This window comes from Mytilus edulis, chromosome 1, assembly GCF_963676685.1.
Source record: "Mytilus edulis chromosome 1, xbMytEdul2.2, whole genome shotgun sequence".
In the NCBI taxonomy this organism is placed as follows: domain Eukaryota; kingdom Metazoa; phylum Mollusca; class Bivalvia; order Mytilida; family Mytilidae; genus Mytilus; species Mytilus edulis.
Window position 1 is genome coordinate 103,667,263 of NC_092344.1, and position 15,847 is coordinate 103,683,109.

General features: G+C 31.9%; 2 protein-coding genes and 1 long non-coding RNA gene across 3 annotated transcripts; 1 reads left to right on the forward strand and 2 right to left on the reverse strand.

Moving 5' to 3' along the window:
- Window positions 1-1,542: 1,542 nt before the first annotated feature.
- On the forward strand, window positions 1,543-8,001 carry LOC139498805 (hematopoietic prostaglandin D synthase-like). The gene is made up of 5 exons (XM_071287365.1): window positions 1,543-1,855; window positions 5,289-5,381; window positions 5,924-6,039; window positions 7,002-7,112; window positions 7,380-8,001. The coding sequence occupies exons 1-5, from the start codon at window positions 1,723-1,725 to the stop codon at window positions 7,542-7,544; spliced, it is 618 nt and encodes a 205-aa protein (XP_071143466.1). The 5' UTR covers window positions 1,543-1,722; the 3' UTR covers window positions 7,545-8,001.
- LOC139498813 (uncharacterized) lies at window positions 7,605-8,049 on the reverse strand. The gene is made up of 2 exons (XR_011658022.1): window positions 7,929-8,049; window positions 7,605-7,721 (listed from the first exon to the last, which is right to left on the reverse strand). It is a non-coding gene; the product is annotated as an uncharacterized lncRNA (long non-coding RNA).
- Window positions 8,050-8,500: 451 nt separating this feature from the next.
- On the reverse strand, window positions 8,501-15,172 carry LOC139498795 (SUN domain-containing protein 2-like). Its single transcript, XM_071287356.1, has 3 exons — window positions 15,037-15,172; window positions 10,679-10,814; window positions 8,501-9,123 (listed from the first exon to the last, which is right to left on the reverse strand). The coding sequence occupies exons 1-3, from the start codon at window positions 15,041-15,043 to the stop codon at window positions 8,586-8,588; spliced, it is 681 nt and encodes a 226-aa protein (XP_071143457.1). The 5' UTR covers window positions 15,044-15,172; the 3' UTR covers window positions 8,501-8,585.
- Window positions 15,173-15,847: the final 675 nt, after the last annotated feature.

Consider the following 15,847-nt stretch of genomic DNA (forward strand, 5'->3'; position numbering starts at 1 on the left):
CACATACATAAATAATGTGGCGATTAAACATGTTAGCGTAGATTTCTGAAATTTAACCAATTATATACAAAACATAACAAATTTTGTACAGTATGATCACTGTCCAGTCTGGCATTTAACACTGCAGACATTTTTGTATTCCGTGTTATAAAGACACACTAATGATAAACAAATTCAGACTTCTTTTTAATATGGTTCTTAATTTTTTGGCATTGTTATCACTCTTTGTCCAGTCCCATGTAATGCTGTTGAGATCATTCAAACATGCACCTATAGAATTGTAAAAAAGTAATGACCTCTTTTTTTTCAAGCTCTCTCAGTGTTATCTTAAACTAGATGCCATGTGTTTAGATATATAGAGTATGTAGTTGTTGTTTGCGTTATCTAAAATCAAGTGAAGTAAATAAATACATGTTAATTCAACATTTTTGTGTTTGTATTTTGTGCTTTTTCACGAAAATAGTTGTTTCAATTTTTCTGCATATGTAGCTTCCTCGGCCAAGGTAAAATATTTCGAACCCCTCATTATAGTGCAGACTATGTTTTGGGGGTTTAATACAGCCAAACAATTGATTGGAATGGAAACTGCAAGGGTCAAAGTATTTTGTTACTAGTAATTTTTGCTTACACAAGTTTTTGTCTATTCTTTATAGTTTTAAGATGATAAGCAAAAATGAAAAGAAGGGGTCAACATGGTTCAAGGATACTTCTCCTTTGAGAAGTCAATTGCATATTTCGGAATTTTAAATTATTCATAGATCTAATTTTACTGGTACAATGTAATTTTTGTTGTTCAAAGCTTCAGTTTATCTATTATAGTTTTAAAAATGTAAGGTCAAACACAAAAATATGTTTAAAACTGGTTTGAGGCTACAGACAAGTTTAAATACGTTGAATATATTTTTAGAACTTATTTTTGCTTTTACAATTTTTGTCTATCTATAATATATAAAACGTATTGCATATAAGGTCTGACCTTATATTAGGTGGTCCATGTGTGTCATTTTAAATCCTTAAAGAAATCGACAGATAATTTTTGCCATATTGTCCTATTTGAATATTATTTTGCTAATCATTTTCCTACTGGTCATGTTTGCAATTGACTATTTCTTGCTATCAACTATAGTTTCTGCAAAAACACATACATGATTAAATAGTCTTTCATGGAGTCATCTATATATATATATTATAGGTCTTATTTTGCAAATTAATTTTGTTTGTTATCCCTAGTGAGTTTTCAATATAATATCCTAAATATCAAAACATTAGTAAATACGTATACCCCCTCCCCCTTTTAAATGTAGTTAATAGAAAAATACGGGACTTCGTTTCATGTTAAAAAAAAATCTAAAAAGAATGCTAGTGTCGGCATTGAATGAATAGCAAAAACCGTTTATCAATTTTTGAAGCGCCTAATTTGTTTTAAATACACTTAAAATCTTAAAATTTTGAAATAACAATCGATTACCCTGTAGATTTTAACCACACAGATGAAAACGACTAGGTTAAAATATAGTAACAAGCAAAAGTTCTAAAAATAGCATTTACCTGTTTACAGTATTTGTGTAGATGTTGAGAGTTCTTTCTATTGACTATCATGTTACGGTTTTTAAACCAGAAAAGTATTGCTGTGTATTAATGATCGAATAGCCTATTATATGTTCTTATTTCTAATACAAGTACTATTTAGTGAAATACACATCATTACAGACGAACACCATCATGGCCGATTATAAACTGTACTATTTTCCTATTCGTGGTAGAGCTGAACTGACTAGAATTATGTGTGTCGCTGCTGGAATTAAGTTTGACGACATACGTATTCCAGGATCTGAATGGCCAGAGAAGAAAAAGAGTAAGTATTTTTGATTCACAATGTACAGATTCTGATATATTAAAAGAGGGGAAATGATGGAGCCGAAAATTTATGGGGAAAAGAAGGGGAGGGCAAGCACTGACCAAAATTTGAATAAAAACAGGTTTTGGAATGAAAATAGGTGCATATTCTACATAAACTCGTGGCAAATTAAGGTTCATCATAACAAATGGACAAATATGGCCGTATTTTTACCTAAAAAACTACTCTGTGTACAGACTTACCTGTGTTAAGTTGGAAAAGTTTAAATGCCTAGCATCCACTAGATATATAAAAGTTAAATGCATTTTTTGTTTAAGAAAGAAAGAATCTTTCTTGGTTTTTGATTGGCATTTTTTTCCTTTCTGCAGAAGGAATTACTTTGATACTGTCCACTCACTGACTCAGATAAACTCTTTAACTGACCTATAGTTGTAAAGATACCTCTTGTCCATGTTAATCAAGGACAATCAAAAAAATACAAACCGGTGTTTTACCTGAGGGAGCATCTCATAGTTGTACACAACTTAGTTAATTTTCACCACTTTTGCATGAAGGAAAAAAAATGGCCAACAAAATCCATAAGAGATTTTATCTTTCTGAAACACAAAATGCATTTAACTTTATTATATCTAGTGGATGCCAGGCATTAAAACTTTTCCAACTTCACAGGTAAGTCTGAACTCAGAGTAATTTTTGGCATGTAAATACAGCCATGTTTGTCCGTTTGTTATGATGAACCTTAAGGAGACCCGGCAACACACGAGACAAAACCTTCTCAATCTACAAAAAAAACTATATACTATTCCTCGTGGCATTTTCTCTTTACGTTTAAGGGGCCTGACAAATGCATGTTCACCGATTTGACTCAAATTCTCATACTTGGTTTGAAACATACATAAACCACAAACGTATATCCAAATTATAATATACAATTATTGTCCGTAGAAAAGGTGAATAGCCCAAAAGGTCAACACGAGAAGGTTTTTTCAATCAGGGCGCATACTCTTTTTTTCATATCTCGTAGGCTAGATATAGTGCCCCTTTATTATTAAAGAAAATAGCTTGCACTATCTCATGGCATTACTGAAGGGTTCGCCTGTTTCCCAAATTGTTAAATTCCTTCGAGGGTGGTTTATTTTAACGATTAAAAGCATAAAGTCATAATTCTTTTCAAGGATAAAATTAGTACAAGGCAATTTGAAATTTGAATGTTCAGTTTATTTCATCTGCTCCATCGCTATCATGTTTGGTGATATTTCGAACCATAAGCGGTAGAAGAAAGTCTACTGAGAATTGGACTAGGACTAGAAAATGAGACAGGCAAATCTTTATTGCATCTTGATCCTTTTAAAACGTAGTATTTTTCAATCATAAAAAAAATCCTTGCCGAATTGTTTTACTGTTTACTTCAACATAAATTTTGATTACAATTTTTAAATAATAAACAATCAAAGTATCAGTTGCTAAAACAATGATGTGAAACATACACAGGCGTACCAAAATTTACCCGTCTTTACATTACTTACATCTGCCACCAACTTCTGTCGCCACTCTCCCTAAACATTTTACAGAAATGACAGAAAAATTATTAATATATCAACATTGTGTGTATAAATAAAGATTGACATTAAACCTCAAGAAAAAAAAAAATGAAAAATGATTTGTGATATTTTGTTTTATATTGTGGTTGCAATTCCCGATGCCACTGAAACATGACTGATTATATCACTAGATAAATGAACAATTTAGAACTTTGTAAAGAATCGGCTGTTTCCAAACTTAATGAGACTGAAGAGTATTTTTCGATTAACTATTCTTAGCATAAAGCACATCTAGTCAATATACAATTGTTTAATTTCTGCTTCTTTTATTTTTCTTCCTGGATTTGATTTTTTTTGTCGAACCTGCGACTTTTGTCGCAGAAAGCTCGATATAGGGATAGTGATCTGGCGGCGGCGTCAGTTAACTTCTTAAAAGCTTTTTATTTTAGAAGGTGTAAGACCTGGGTGCTTCATACTTTGTATATGGATGCCTCATGTTACGAAGTTTCCGTCAGTCACATGTCCAATGTCCTTGACCTCATTTTCATGGTTCAGTGACTACTTGAAAAAAGTTAAGATTTTTTGTTATGTTAAATTCTCTCTTATTATAGGTTATAGGATAACTATATTTGGTATGTGTGTACCTTGCAAAGTCGTCATGCCCGTCAGACAGTTTTTACTTGACCTCGACCTCATTTTATGGATCAGTGAACAAGGTTTAGTTTTGGTGGTCTAGTCCATATCTTAGATACTATAAGCAAAAGGTCTAGTATATTCGGTGTATGGAAGGACTAAGGTGTACATGTCCAACTGGCAGGTGTCATCTGACCTTGACCTCATTTTCATGGTTCTGTGGTTATAGTTAAGTTTTTGTGTTTTCCCAATTGGTCTGTTTTTCTAATTCTGTAATGCAATAGGTCTACTATATTTGGTGTATGGAATAATTGTAAGGTGTACATGTCTAACTGGCAGGTATCATCTGACTTTGACCTCATTTTCATGGTTTATTGCTCAGTGTTAAGTTTTTGTGTTTTGGTCTGTTTTTCTTAAACTTTAAACAATAGGTCAACATTATTTATTGTATGGAAGAATTGTTAGATGTACATGCCTGGCTGGCATGGTTCATCTGACCGTGACCTCATTTTCATGGTTCATTGGTAAAGGAGTAGGTCTGGTAAGGACCGATTTTGGCCTCAAATTTCAGGTTCATATGACGAAAGATATTGACCGCTTTTTAAACACTTAAGTGTCTATTTTATTTCATTCAATTAATTTATGTGAACGATTTTAACTAATAAAGTCATTAAAAATGCTCCGATTCAAGCTTAAATATGAAAAATCTACCAAAAATGCTGAAAAATGTCACTTTTAAGATGGTTTTTGTTAAAAATGAAAGTGGCCGCATCCGTGTTCATCCTCAACCTTTATATATGTTATGTAATATCATCAAATACAACTTACATTTAAATATTTTGGATGAACACGAATGCGGCCAATTTCGTTTTACACGGAAACCGTCTAAAATTTAACCAAAAAGCTAGAATTGTGAAGATTTCAGTAATTTACCATGACTTAACTGTGCTAGTACTCGATATATGTACATAGTATTGTCAAAAACAGCCCATATTTATGTAGCAGAAGCGTTCTACTGTCAAATAAATAACTAAAAGTATACATTTTAACAATTTTGTAAAACTGCTATATTTTGGGGCCAAAAAGGGGTCTTACCGGACCTACTCCTTTTTAGTTTTCTTGGTTAATGTTAAGTTTATGTGACAGTTGTAATAAAGCTTTATATTCATTTCTATCAACATAATATCAATGATTAGTAAAGAAGGCGAGACATTTCAGCATGTGCACTCTTGTGAAATAATATATTTATTCTTCAGCCTTTCCTAATGGGAAGATGCCTATGCTAGACTACAAAGGACAGTATCTTACACAAAGCCTGGCCATTGCAAGGTTTATTGCAAAAACTTGTGGTAAGTTAAACACAGCATTTCCTTCTTCTGAACTCGCGATAGGGAAGAAATTGTAGCTTCAGTTATAAATGTTCGCAACAAAATCACAAAACTACTGGAAGATGAACAGTTACTGAACCAAATGTCACGAATAACCATAGCTTAAAATTTGTCAGAAAACTGGGAAAAAAGAAGAGAGAACTGATGAATAATTGTATTCAATCTGATTACAATTTAGATCGATCTTAACTCACTCACTCCCACCTGAGCATAAAAAAATCAGATATTTTATATTTAAAATAGATCAACTTATTTTACATCCTAACAGGTAATGATATACATGTATGCTTAAGAACGGCTAAAAAGAGCAGTTGAGATAATAACGGCTAATTATAATTATCGAATTGAAAATTATTACCTTTTGAAAACAAAAAAATATACTGCAGGATGGCTGTCCTTCGATGAATATTATAACGTAAAAATTTTCACAACTGCGTTTGATTTGTTAGACCAGTTTCATTTGTACATGTCTCTGATAATTGATTTATAGCTTCTTACTTCAGGATTAGCAGGTAAATCTGACTGGGACCAGGCCCAGGTAGACCAGATTGTTTATACCGTGAATGACTTGTCTGAAGAATTTTACAGCTATTATCTCGAGAAAGATTCTGACAAAAAGGTATGCTATACATTATATTCTATTATACACCACCCTTATCTTCTTAAGAACACCAGTTACCAGTAAAGGGAAATACTATTTGTGAAGTAAAAAAATGTTTAGGAAGTTTGTGAACTTTTCTGGTAATTGGTTAAGGTGAGTTAGTTCTTCATACTAACAAAAAAACCCGCAGTTGCCTGATTTCAGCATCTTCGCTAGCCAAGGATTACAGCTCTTGGTTGGTAAAGATAAATTTCAAATACTTTCAGTTATTGTAAGAATACTAAAATAGGTAGCTCTTGTCTTTTGTATATTGTTTAGAAACTGTAAAATTCCTTAGATGACCATAGAAAAAAAAGAACTCAAGATCAACCAAATAAACCAACAATCCACAACCCAACATATAACATTCTTTAAAAAAACAGTACAGGAAACTAAAGATTACCCAACACTAGTACAACAAACAACAATCCGCCAAACACAACACAGAAATAATTGATCATCACCCAACAAATAACAATCCACATACAGAAAAACACAGAAAACTACAGATCGAAAAACAAATAACGAGATTTGCATTCATTGTTTTTAAGTCTGACATTCTCTTGTCGTTAACGCAAATAAATATCCATCTATTATCGAAAGTATTGTATAAGGATCGTATCTAAAATTATGAGCTCCATAAACAACATTACTGTAAAAATGAAGATGTGATAGATATCCCGTTTGTATTAAGATTTCAGTCAAATTTCCAAACGATTTGTTTCAAATAACGAATTAAGTACAGAATTTAAGTAGTGTGTGGTAACGAAATGACCATCTGAATTATTTTCCAGTTATAATACATAGCCAACGTTCATTGAAATCACCGACTTATTATTTACCAGTTATAATACATAGATAACGTTCATTGAAATCACCGACTTAATTATTTACCAGTTATAATACATAGATAAAGTTCATTGAAATGTTTTTAATTGAAGGAGGAAAAGATTCGGAAAGTGTTGAATGAATATGTTCCTGATAAGCTTGCAACTTTTGAGGAATGGCTAAAACAGAATAAAGGTGGAGATGGTTTCTTCGTTGGTTCTACGGTAAGAAGAAGTAAATTTTGGAGTATTTTTTCTTCTTTTTTCGACGTGCTGTACAATTTCTGTTTTCATGTTAAGGATGAATGGATCTTTTGTCAACTATGAAACTTGTCTTTAAAAAATCATTTTACACTTTCTACAGGTTAAAGAATAATGATACAACATAATAAAGACAAAACTGCATGATAACAAATCTTACATTATACCTGTACCGGTTTTTGAGGGGTAATATTTTATTCAAACAAATGTAAAACATTTCCTTTATTTCAGCTTACAATGGCTGATGTAGCCGTATACGAAGGTTTGACCAGCGTTTTGCAAAAGGACACAAATTTATTGGACAAGTTTCCCAAATTGTTAGCTCATCGACAGAGAATAGCAGGTTATCCTAGAATCAAAGAATATTTAGCAAAACGGGAATGCACCGAAGTTTAAAAATATGGACTCAAGTCTGTATGTGTGGCTTGTACATATTACATATTTATAATATACAAATGCATGGGGTATATATTTATTGAAATGTAGTTTCTTTCACATTTATAAAATTCACTTTCGTTTATTTTCATTGCATACTTCTAATCAAGTTGTGACTACTTGTCGAATTTTATGAGCCTTTCTCTAGTTAGAAAACATCTATGAGCCTTTCTCTAGTTAGAAAACATCTATGAGCCTTTCTCTAGTTAGAAAGAAAACATCTATGAGCCTTTCTCTAGTTAGAAAACATCTATGAGCCTTTCTCTAGTTAGAAAACATCTATGAGCCTTTCTCTAGTTAGAAAACATCTATGAGCCTTTCTCTAGTTAGAAAACATCTATGAGCCTTTCTCTAGTTAGAAAACTTCTATCAATGTATTTTGTAACAATAAAATTAAAAAAAAACATCCTCTGCATGAGCTCAGTATTTTTGTTATTTTACCTTCCACATTAACCCTTATCATTCTTAAGTCTTGTAATGTCTTTAAACTCGATTAATGTATGTAGAATTTAGAATACATCCATCAGCTGACCTCACATAAGTTTGAACCCATTATATACTGGTACAATCAAACAACATTTCAATATAATAGCTTGTAGATGTATAATATTAACTGACACACTGTGTTTTGCAGAAAAGCCAATAAACTATGAACCTTAAAATTATTTCATTGATTATAATGAAACTTTAAAAAAAAAAAATTTGTATCGGGAAAAAAAAAAGACAATTTAATTTCTCAAATATGAGAGCCTGGAACATTTGTAGCAAGTGTCCATTTTTCATTCACACATATTTTAACTAACATAAAAAAATTTGCTACATTTCCGAAGTGTTTTAGTACACATGAATCAGCAGAAACGGTAAAACTTGTATAAACTTGATTTGTCAACTTACAAAGGTACACAGATAGCTTTGAATGAGAGACAACAATTTTATTTCATGGTGATGAAAAGACGAACATTTTAATAATGATATCATGATTTCTACATGTATTCCTAATTTTTATTCAGTAAATGATTTTGGAACATCATAGTCTTGTGTTTCCTCGTCGTCTTCTGTGAATGTTTTTGGTACATCATAGTCGGGTGCATCTTCGTCTTCGTCTTCAACATGTTCTAACGTCCTTTTCTTAATTGACTTCGGTGCCTGAGGCCTATCGTAAGTTTCAATTGTTTCTTCGACACCGTTCATATCGTTATCTTTTTGAATGTTTGCTTTCTCCATTTTAGTCGTTTTGTTTTCCTTTGGAGGCTTCTTTTTTTCCTTCGGAGGATCAATTTTCTTGTCTTTGAGATTTTCATAATCTATATCGGTATCTGCGTCGGATTCAGTTCTCTTTTTCAGATGAGTTGCATTTTCATATTCATGATTTTCAATGGACAGATATCCATCCGCTGTTGAAATTCGTACATTGATATCTTGCTTTTCTTTAATATCCTGAGAGTAAACAGGGTTTTCGAAAGAGCGTCTTGTTTCTTCGACTTTCGTAGGAACAGCTTCTTCAATTTTATTTGGATTATCTTTCTTTGAGGGACAACATCTAAAATATAGAACAGTGGTCAAGAATTATTTAAAATTTGTACAATACATCGGATATAAAAAAAAAATAAAAGTGTAGTCAAATACCCCGAAAGTGTTGATTAGGAGGATTAATTTTTAAAAAGGGGCATCATTGTCTGGTTGGTATAGACTGTAGATGGTTACATTATACAGTATTATACCACATTTTTTTAAGATTCTCACCATCAGTCATTGATACACACTTGTTCGTATCTTTTGACCAATTGCTTCGAACTCACATATATTTGAGTGTATGTTGATGATGGAAGTGATTAACAACCTAGACTGGCTATACAGCCCTCTCACGGTCAGCAATGTAATCTGTTTTAAATCGGATTTTCTGTGAAAAGACATGAGCGAGCTAAATAAATTTATTATTTCTAAAAAGAAACAACACAGTTTGGTACATTGTATGTAATGCACCAAGAAAACATTTTCAAAAGTTAATCTGATTTTTGTTTACTGGGTTTGAAGCTGTATATTCAAAGTTTTGAAACTCATGACATGCGTGTTACTCAGTAACTAAAAATCTAGTTTTTCCGTTATTAAAATAAGACGGGTTTGTGTCATTTGCTTGGTCTCTAGTGAAGACTTGTCTCATTGGCAATCATACCATATCTTCTTATTGTTATATTAACGGTATATCTTCTTAACGAGACTAACAATCTAGACTTATATTCAACTTCACGCTACATGGATTATGTCCTCACATCAAATAATTCAAAGTTTGGCGAGTTTAATGATTGTGATTGCGTCTATTCCAATGTACTTTAAATAAAGGAAAACATAGATAAAGATAAATGATCTGCTTCATAGCTTGATTGACCTATAGAAATTGACTGCGAGCTCAATCTTATTAAGACAAAAGAGATAACATGCAAATTTCATATTGGGAACTCTTCATTTTCATGTAACACAATCAACCAGTATCGCCTGCATCAAGATAGTGTATCTCACAATTGAAGACTTTCAAAAGCTTGCGATTTTAATTATGATTTCGTCTTTAGCTTACAAGGAACCATGTAAACCTGCACATTGTAATGATAAGAGTTTAACGGAACTCAACATGGTTTGTTTCAGTTACTAGATATTTGTGAAAGATGACCCAGATATGTTCTATATGTCTCGTTTAATACATTACTAGATTTCTTCTTGAAATGACCAACAATGGAGAGTGAACTTTTGAATTCCCAGTGTATTTGAGTTGTCTACCTTTTTGTAAAGTGATTGATGTTGCTCATGCTTCAGCCATTGTTGTTTCTATGTTGAAGGTCTTGTCTATTTTTGTCCCAGACTTTATTATTTCTTTTAAAAAAACTTTATTTAGAAATAATAAATATATTTAGCTGGCCAATACCTTTCACATAAAATCCGATTTAAAACAAATTATATTGATATGAACTTGCTCATTACTCTTCAAGTGTGTTCAAATTAAACACTTTTTGAAAAGTTATTTTTAGCTTTGTCATGTTTTAGTTGTGAAAAGATGTTGCCATTCTTACAGAACTTGTGTATTTAATATGAATAAAACTCACCGTCTGACTATAGCTTGGTAAATTGATGAAACTACAACAATTATAACTGCCACAGCAAACAGTGCTGCACCAACAAATATACCTGCCTTTCTGGCTGAGAAAAATTGTTCATAGTCTGTAAACTCACCGGTCCTCCCTTTGAAAAAAGTAATTTAAATTTAAATGAAGAAATGTAAACCTTTCGTTTGTTCGTTCTGATGTTCATTTGAACAAATACATGAATATTTGCAATAATAATATGAAAAGAAAATGTTTAAAGAGCAACAATAGTTAGTACTCTACTTATCTCCCCTGAAGGCCTTTGAATAAGTCCAATATTATAATACTAAATAAAAACAACTAGGCAGGTAAGCTTATGTAGATTAAGAGTTATTTATCATCATGGAAGTATTATATATTAATTCCATAGTATCAAAAAAATTTAATGATATCAAGAATGTTACTTACATCCTTGATTTTATCATGATAAGTCAAATATTTGGATGTTGAGAGTAAAGATACGTTCCTGTGATAGTTTTTTTCCTTGTTCTTACACATTACAAATATAAAGGAGTAGGTCCGATAAGGGCCGATTTTGGCCTCAATTTTCAAGTTCATCTAAGGAAATATGTTAGATACTTTTTAAACACTTAAGTGTCTATTTCAATTGATTCAATTAGTGTATGTGAAAGATTTTAACTGATTAAGTCATTAAAAACGCTCCTATTCAAGCTTAAATATGAAAAATCTATCAAATATGCCAAAAATAGTCACTTTTCATATAGTTTTTGTAAAAAGGAAAGTGGCCCCATCCGTGTTCATCCTAAACCTTTATACATATTATGTATTATCATCAAATACAACTTACATTTAAATATTATGAATGAACACGAATGCGGCCACTTTCATTTAAGACGGAAACCGTCTAAAATTTAACTAAAATGCTAAAATTGTGAAGATTTCGATAATTTAGCATGGCTTAATGATGCTAGTACCCGATATATGTGCATTGTATTGTCAAAAACAGCCCATATTTATGTAGCAGAATCATTCTACTTTCCAATAAATAGCTTAACGATTACATTTTCACAATTTTATAAAACTGCTATATTTTGGGGCCAAAAAGGGGTCTTACTGAACCTACTCCTTTTATAATTAACTATTTTGTTCTAAAACAAAAAAGTATGATACCTTTGTTTGAACTGTTCCGGTTTTGTTTTTTAATATATATTTTTCAACAAATCAGAGGGAGAATGCATTTTAAGAAGGCTAAATTGATGACGAAACGATTGAGTTAGAAATATAATATCTTGGATCTAGGAAATGTTATAACGTACGTTAATTGCAGGCAAATAAAAAAGCAATCGTGCCTTTTGGTTCGCAAAGCAAAATAACAAAAATTCAAATAATTCAAAAATATATGATGTATATATAATAGAATGGTCTCACGCTCATTCTTTTGAAGTTCATGCACTTTTGGATCCTTTCACTCCCAAATATATATTCTCTTGTATTCGGTTTCGCAAATGTAAGTGCAACCTATACACACGTTACTCACTGTCTAGATTGATGTGGCATTACACATGATAACGGATACGTTCCTAATGTCGTAACTTCAATCCCGTGCCCTTTTTTCTTAAATGTGACATGTTGATTTAGACTTATTACCGGGTTTGTAATACTATGAGCAACACGGCAGGTTCCACATGTTGAGCAGGATCAGCTTACTCTTCCGGAGAACCTCTGATCAGCCTTAGTTTTTGATGGGGATCATGTTGCTCAGTCTTTAATTTTCTATTTTGTGTTTTGCGTACTATAGTCGCCGTCAAGATCATACTGGTAAAGAATAAATAGTAGCCAAAATATTCAATATTTATATTCATTTACTTTTTTACTTTTGATGTTGTACATTTTTTTATAGGTATGTGGTAGTTAACATGTTTACAAGGAAGTTTAAAAGTTAGCATTGACGAGGAAGTAACTATATATATCACATGCATGAACACTTTGTTACATCGAATTATCTTAAATCCGGGATGACATATATTTATATACTTTTTTTATTGTGCGTGATTAAATCAGGTGTAAAGTGCTATGTTATCTTGATGGACAAATACGAGAGTAAAATGGTTAATGCACCTATGAAAGAACATTTAGTTTCATTTTTTTCAGAAAATTAAAATCTCTAGTTCTTTACGTTTTCAATTTGAAATGTAAGTCCAACCTTAAAACTTTTCTTTAAAAATACGAGATACATGTATACAAGAAGTGATTTATGCACCACTAAAACGACATGAGCCTTTTTTTCAAGAAATAGATTTCCCAGGTTTTGCTTTGACCATTTTTGATGGATGTTATAATGAAAGTGCTACACCAAAATCAAAGTCAATTTACAAAAATACAAAACATAAACTGAATGTAGTTATTTAGAATACCATTATTTAAATATTTTCACGTTTTACTTAGGGAGCTACCATTTGAGTTTTAGCTGGGACGCTAGGATGCAATTTGAAGAAAAACAGGACAAGTTTTGATTAAAAAAACAGGCAGGATTGGCAACTTGAAGACAATTAATATATAAAAAAGTCAGGATTATAACTAATAAAATAGTCAGGACCAAATAGATTGAAAAAAAAAACGGCAGGACAGAGGTTACAACTAAAAAAATGAAGGACGAACATTTTAATCCCGCCCCCCCCCCCCCCCATAAAAATCTGATGATAGCTCCACAATGACCTCCTTTTCCTCATCCAGGATTTTGGAAAGGGACAAAATTCCAGAAAACCGATATACGCCTAGGACGATATTTTGCTTATTCAAATTTTTATCCATCTATTATGACTTTTAAGATTTAGATAAAGGGTCGACTGACAATTTTGACCAGGCATATTTTTGTTTGTAGAACTTGTTTTGCTGCCTAAAACTGAAAACAGCATGATCAAATTTGTCATTCAAGGGCAGTAACTCCTTTAAGAAGTCGTTTAACAGTTTTGACGCAGAAAACAATTGGTAGAGCTCAACATTCTAAACATTTTTGCTCAGTCAGATTTTCTCTATTTTTAACGGTTTTCAAAATAATACACAAATCTTGCAGTTTACCCCGTATGTTCTTTTTTTCAGCAATGTCGGTCATCTTGGTTGGCAGACCTTGTTTCGGACAAAATTTGTATACTAGATACCCGAATGATGTTTATGGCCAAGTTTGGTTAAATTTGGCTAAGTAGTTTCAGAGAAGACGATTTTTGTAAACGTTAACGACGGTCGAAAACAGACGACGACGAACGCCAAGTGGTGAGAAAAGCTCACATGGCCTTTTGGGCCAGATGAACAAAAAATTGAAATCGTTTATATCTAATAAAAAAACAGCAAGCAAACGCCAAAAAATTGCCAAAAGATATACAGAAGACAAGACACAGTCATCAAAAAAGGACAGGTGTGTCTACAACATGTGGAGAAGCTCTGAATCATTCCAAGTCTATGAAAAACAAAAAACAAACAGAAAACAGAAAACGCGAGGGGCAAAACAAAACAAACAAAACAAAACAACGACAAAATGGCAAGTCTTATTTACAAAACATTACTAAGAAATCTAAAGATTGAGCAACTTTAGTCCTATCAAATTAGGTATTGAACTAAGATGGGGATCCCGTTGTGTTGCTCGTGCAAAAAAAAAATGTTAATACATTTTGTGCATTCAACTCTCTTCTGTTAATCTTTGAATATCGCAAGGTCTACGGAAAATAGATTATAACTACATCAGGTAGAAAAATCCGCTGTACTCAATATATCGGCGGTGTTACATTAGAAAACAAAAAATGACTGAATGTAAAACTATATTCTACTAAAATACGAAGAAATGGCAGCCATGAACCATAAGTCGAATAACAACAGACAGCACAACGGCCCAAATAATTACCAAAAACAACTGATAACACAATGGTCCACAACATAACGAAACGACAAACTTAGTCTACACTATTTTTTGTGTATTGCGACAAATACTGAAAGCCAACACATAACATCATATACATCCTCTGTCTGGACTAGTAAGGTAAAGTGTTCTATAATTTTACTTAAAATTCCTATTTTTGTTTTTTAAACGATTTATAAAACTATGTAATTAATGAAATATAATTCAAATGACGCACTCTATCTATATATTATTTTTTTTGAACTGTCACGTGATTTTTATCAAAATATATTTTTTTGCGATAATGTATAGAATAAATACAGAAAAAATATCAGCTAGCTCTTAAAAGCTTTTTATAATGAAGTATCATTATTATTGTACGGCCTTATGTTGAATTAGCGTAAATGCAATACATTACAAAATATATAAAAATATAAATTTTCATCAAACAAAAATTTCAATGTCTTACCCATCATTTAACCTTTACCATCCACATGACTTTATGTAATTGAGTATAACAATAATTTATATCCGGATGACGGTATTTATACCCCAACAACGGAAACTTTTACACTTCAAAATCATTATCAACCGTGTAACACTTCACTTCACTTTAGCAAATTATACACTACATATCCTGTAACATACATGTATGTGTAGATGCTGGACATCTTTTTGTGTCAAATCAAAGTTTATTCTTCTCTTTTGTTGGTGCTTGGTTATCTTTTAATTGTAAAGAACAGTTTTGAAAAATATTTACTTAAACAGAGTACTGCAACAAATTGAAAACAACACGTTTTATAATTCAATGCGACAACGTATGTTGTTTCTTCTTAAAATGTCCTATACCAAGTCAGAAATATGACAGCCCGTTTCTACCTAATACTATGTTGAAGTTTGCTTTTGTTGAGTTCAGTGTTTCTGTTGTTCCGTTGTTTCCCTCTTATAGTTGATGTGTTTTCCTAGGTTCTGCTTTGTTACTCAAGTTTATTTTTGATTACTCGAATTATGACTATTGAGCAGCAGCATACTACTGTTGCCTTTATTTGATACAGTTTGGATTTGGCGGGTAAATGCACGGACGCCATACAATGATCCAACCTTGAAGAAAATAATAAATTTTTAGTGTAAATGAGCGGAAGTTGAAGCGAGAGATTAACGGAAAGTATATGATACTTCATTTCCTGCTTTGGATACAGGTTTATCTTGAGAAGAAGGGGATAAGGGCATAAGAAAGTTTCGGGTTTATTTTTATTTTTTTTGTAAAAAAAAAAGAACAG

Coding starts and splice junctions, on each gene's coding strand:
- LOC139498795 (XM_071287356.1), bottom strand. Junction 9,124..10,678: donor TACCAAGCTATAGTCAGACG/GTGAGTTTTATT, acceptor TCTATATTTTAG/ATGTTGTCCCTCAAAGAAAG.
- LOC139498805 (XM_071287365.1), top strand. CDS start 1,723: ATGGCCGATTATAAACTGTACTATTTTCCTATTCGTGGTAGAGCTGAA. Junction 5,382..5,923: donor GTTTATTGCAAAAACTTGTG/GTAAGTTAAACA, acceptor TTCTTACTTCAG/GATTAGCAGGTAAATCTGAC. Junction 7,113..7,379: donor GTTTCTTCGTTGGTTCTACG/GTAAGAAGAAGT, acceptor CCTTTATTTCAG/CTTACAATGGCTGATGTAGC.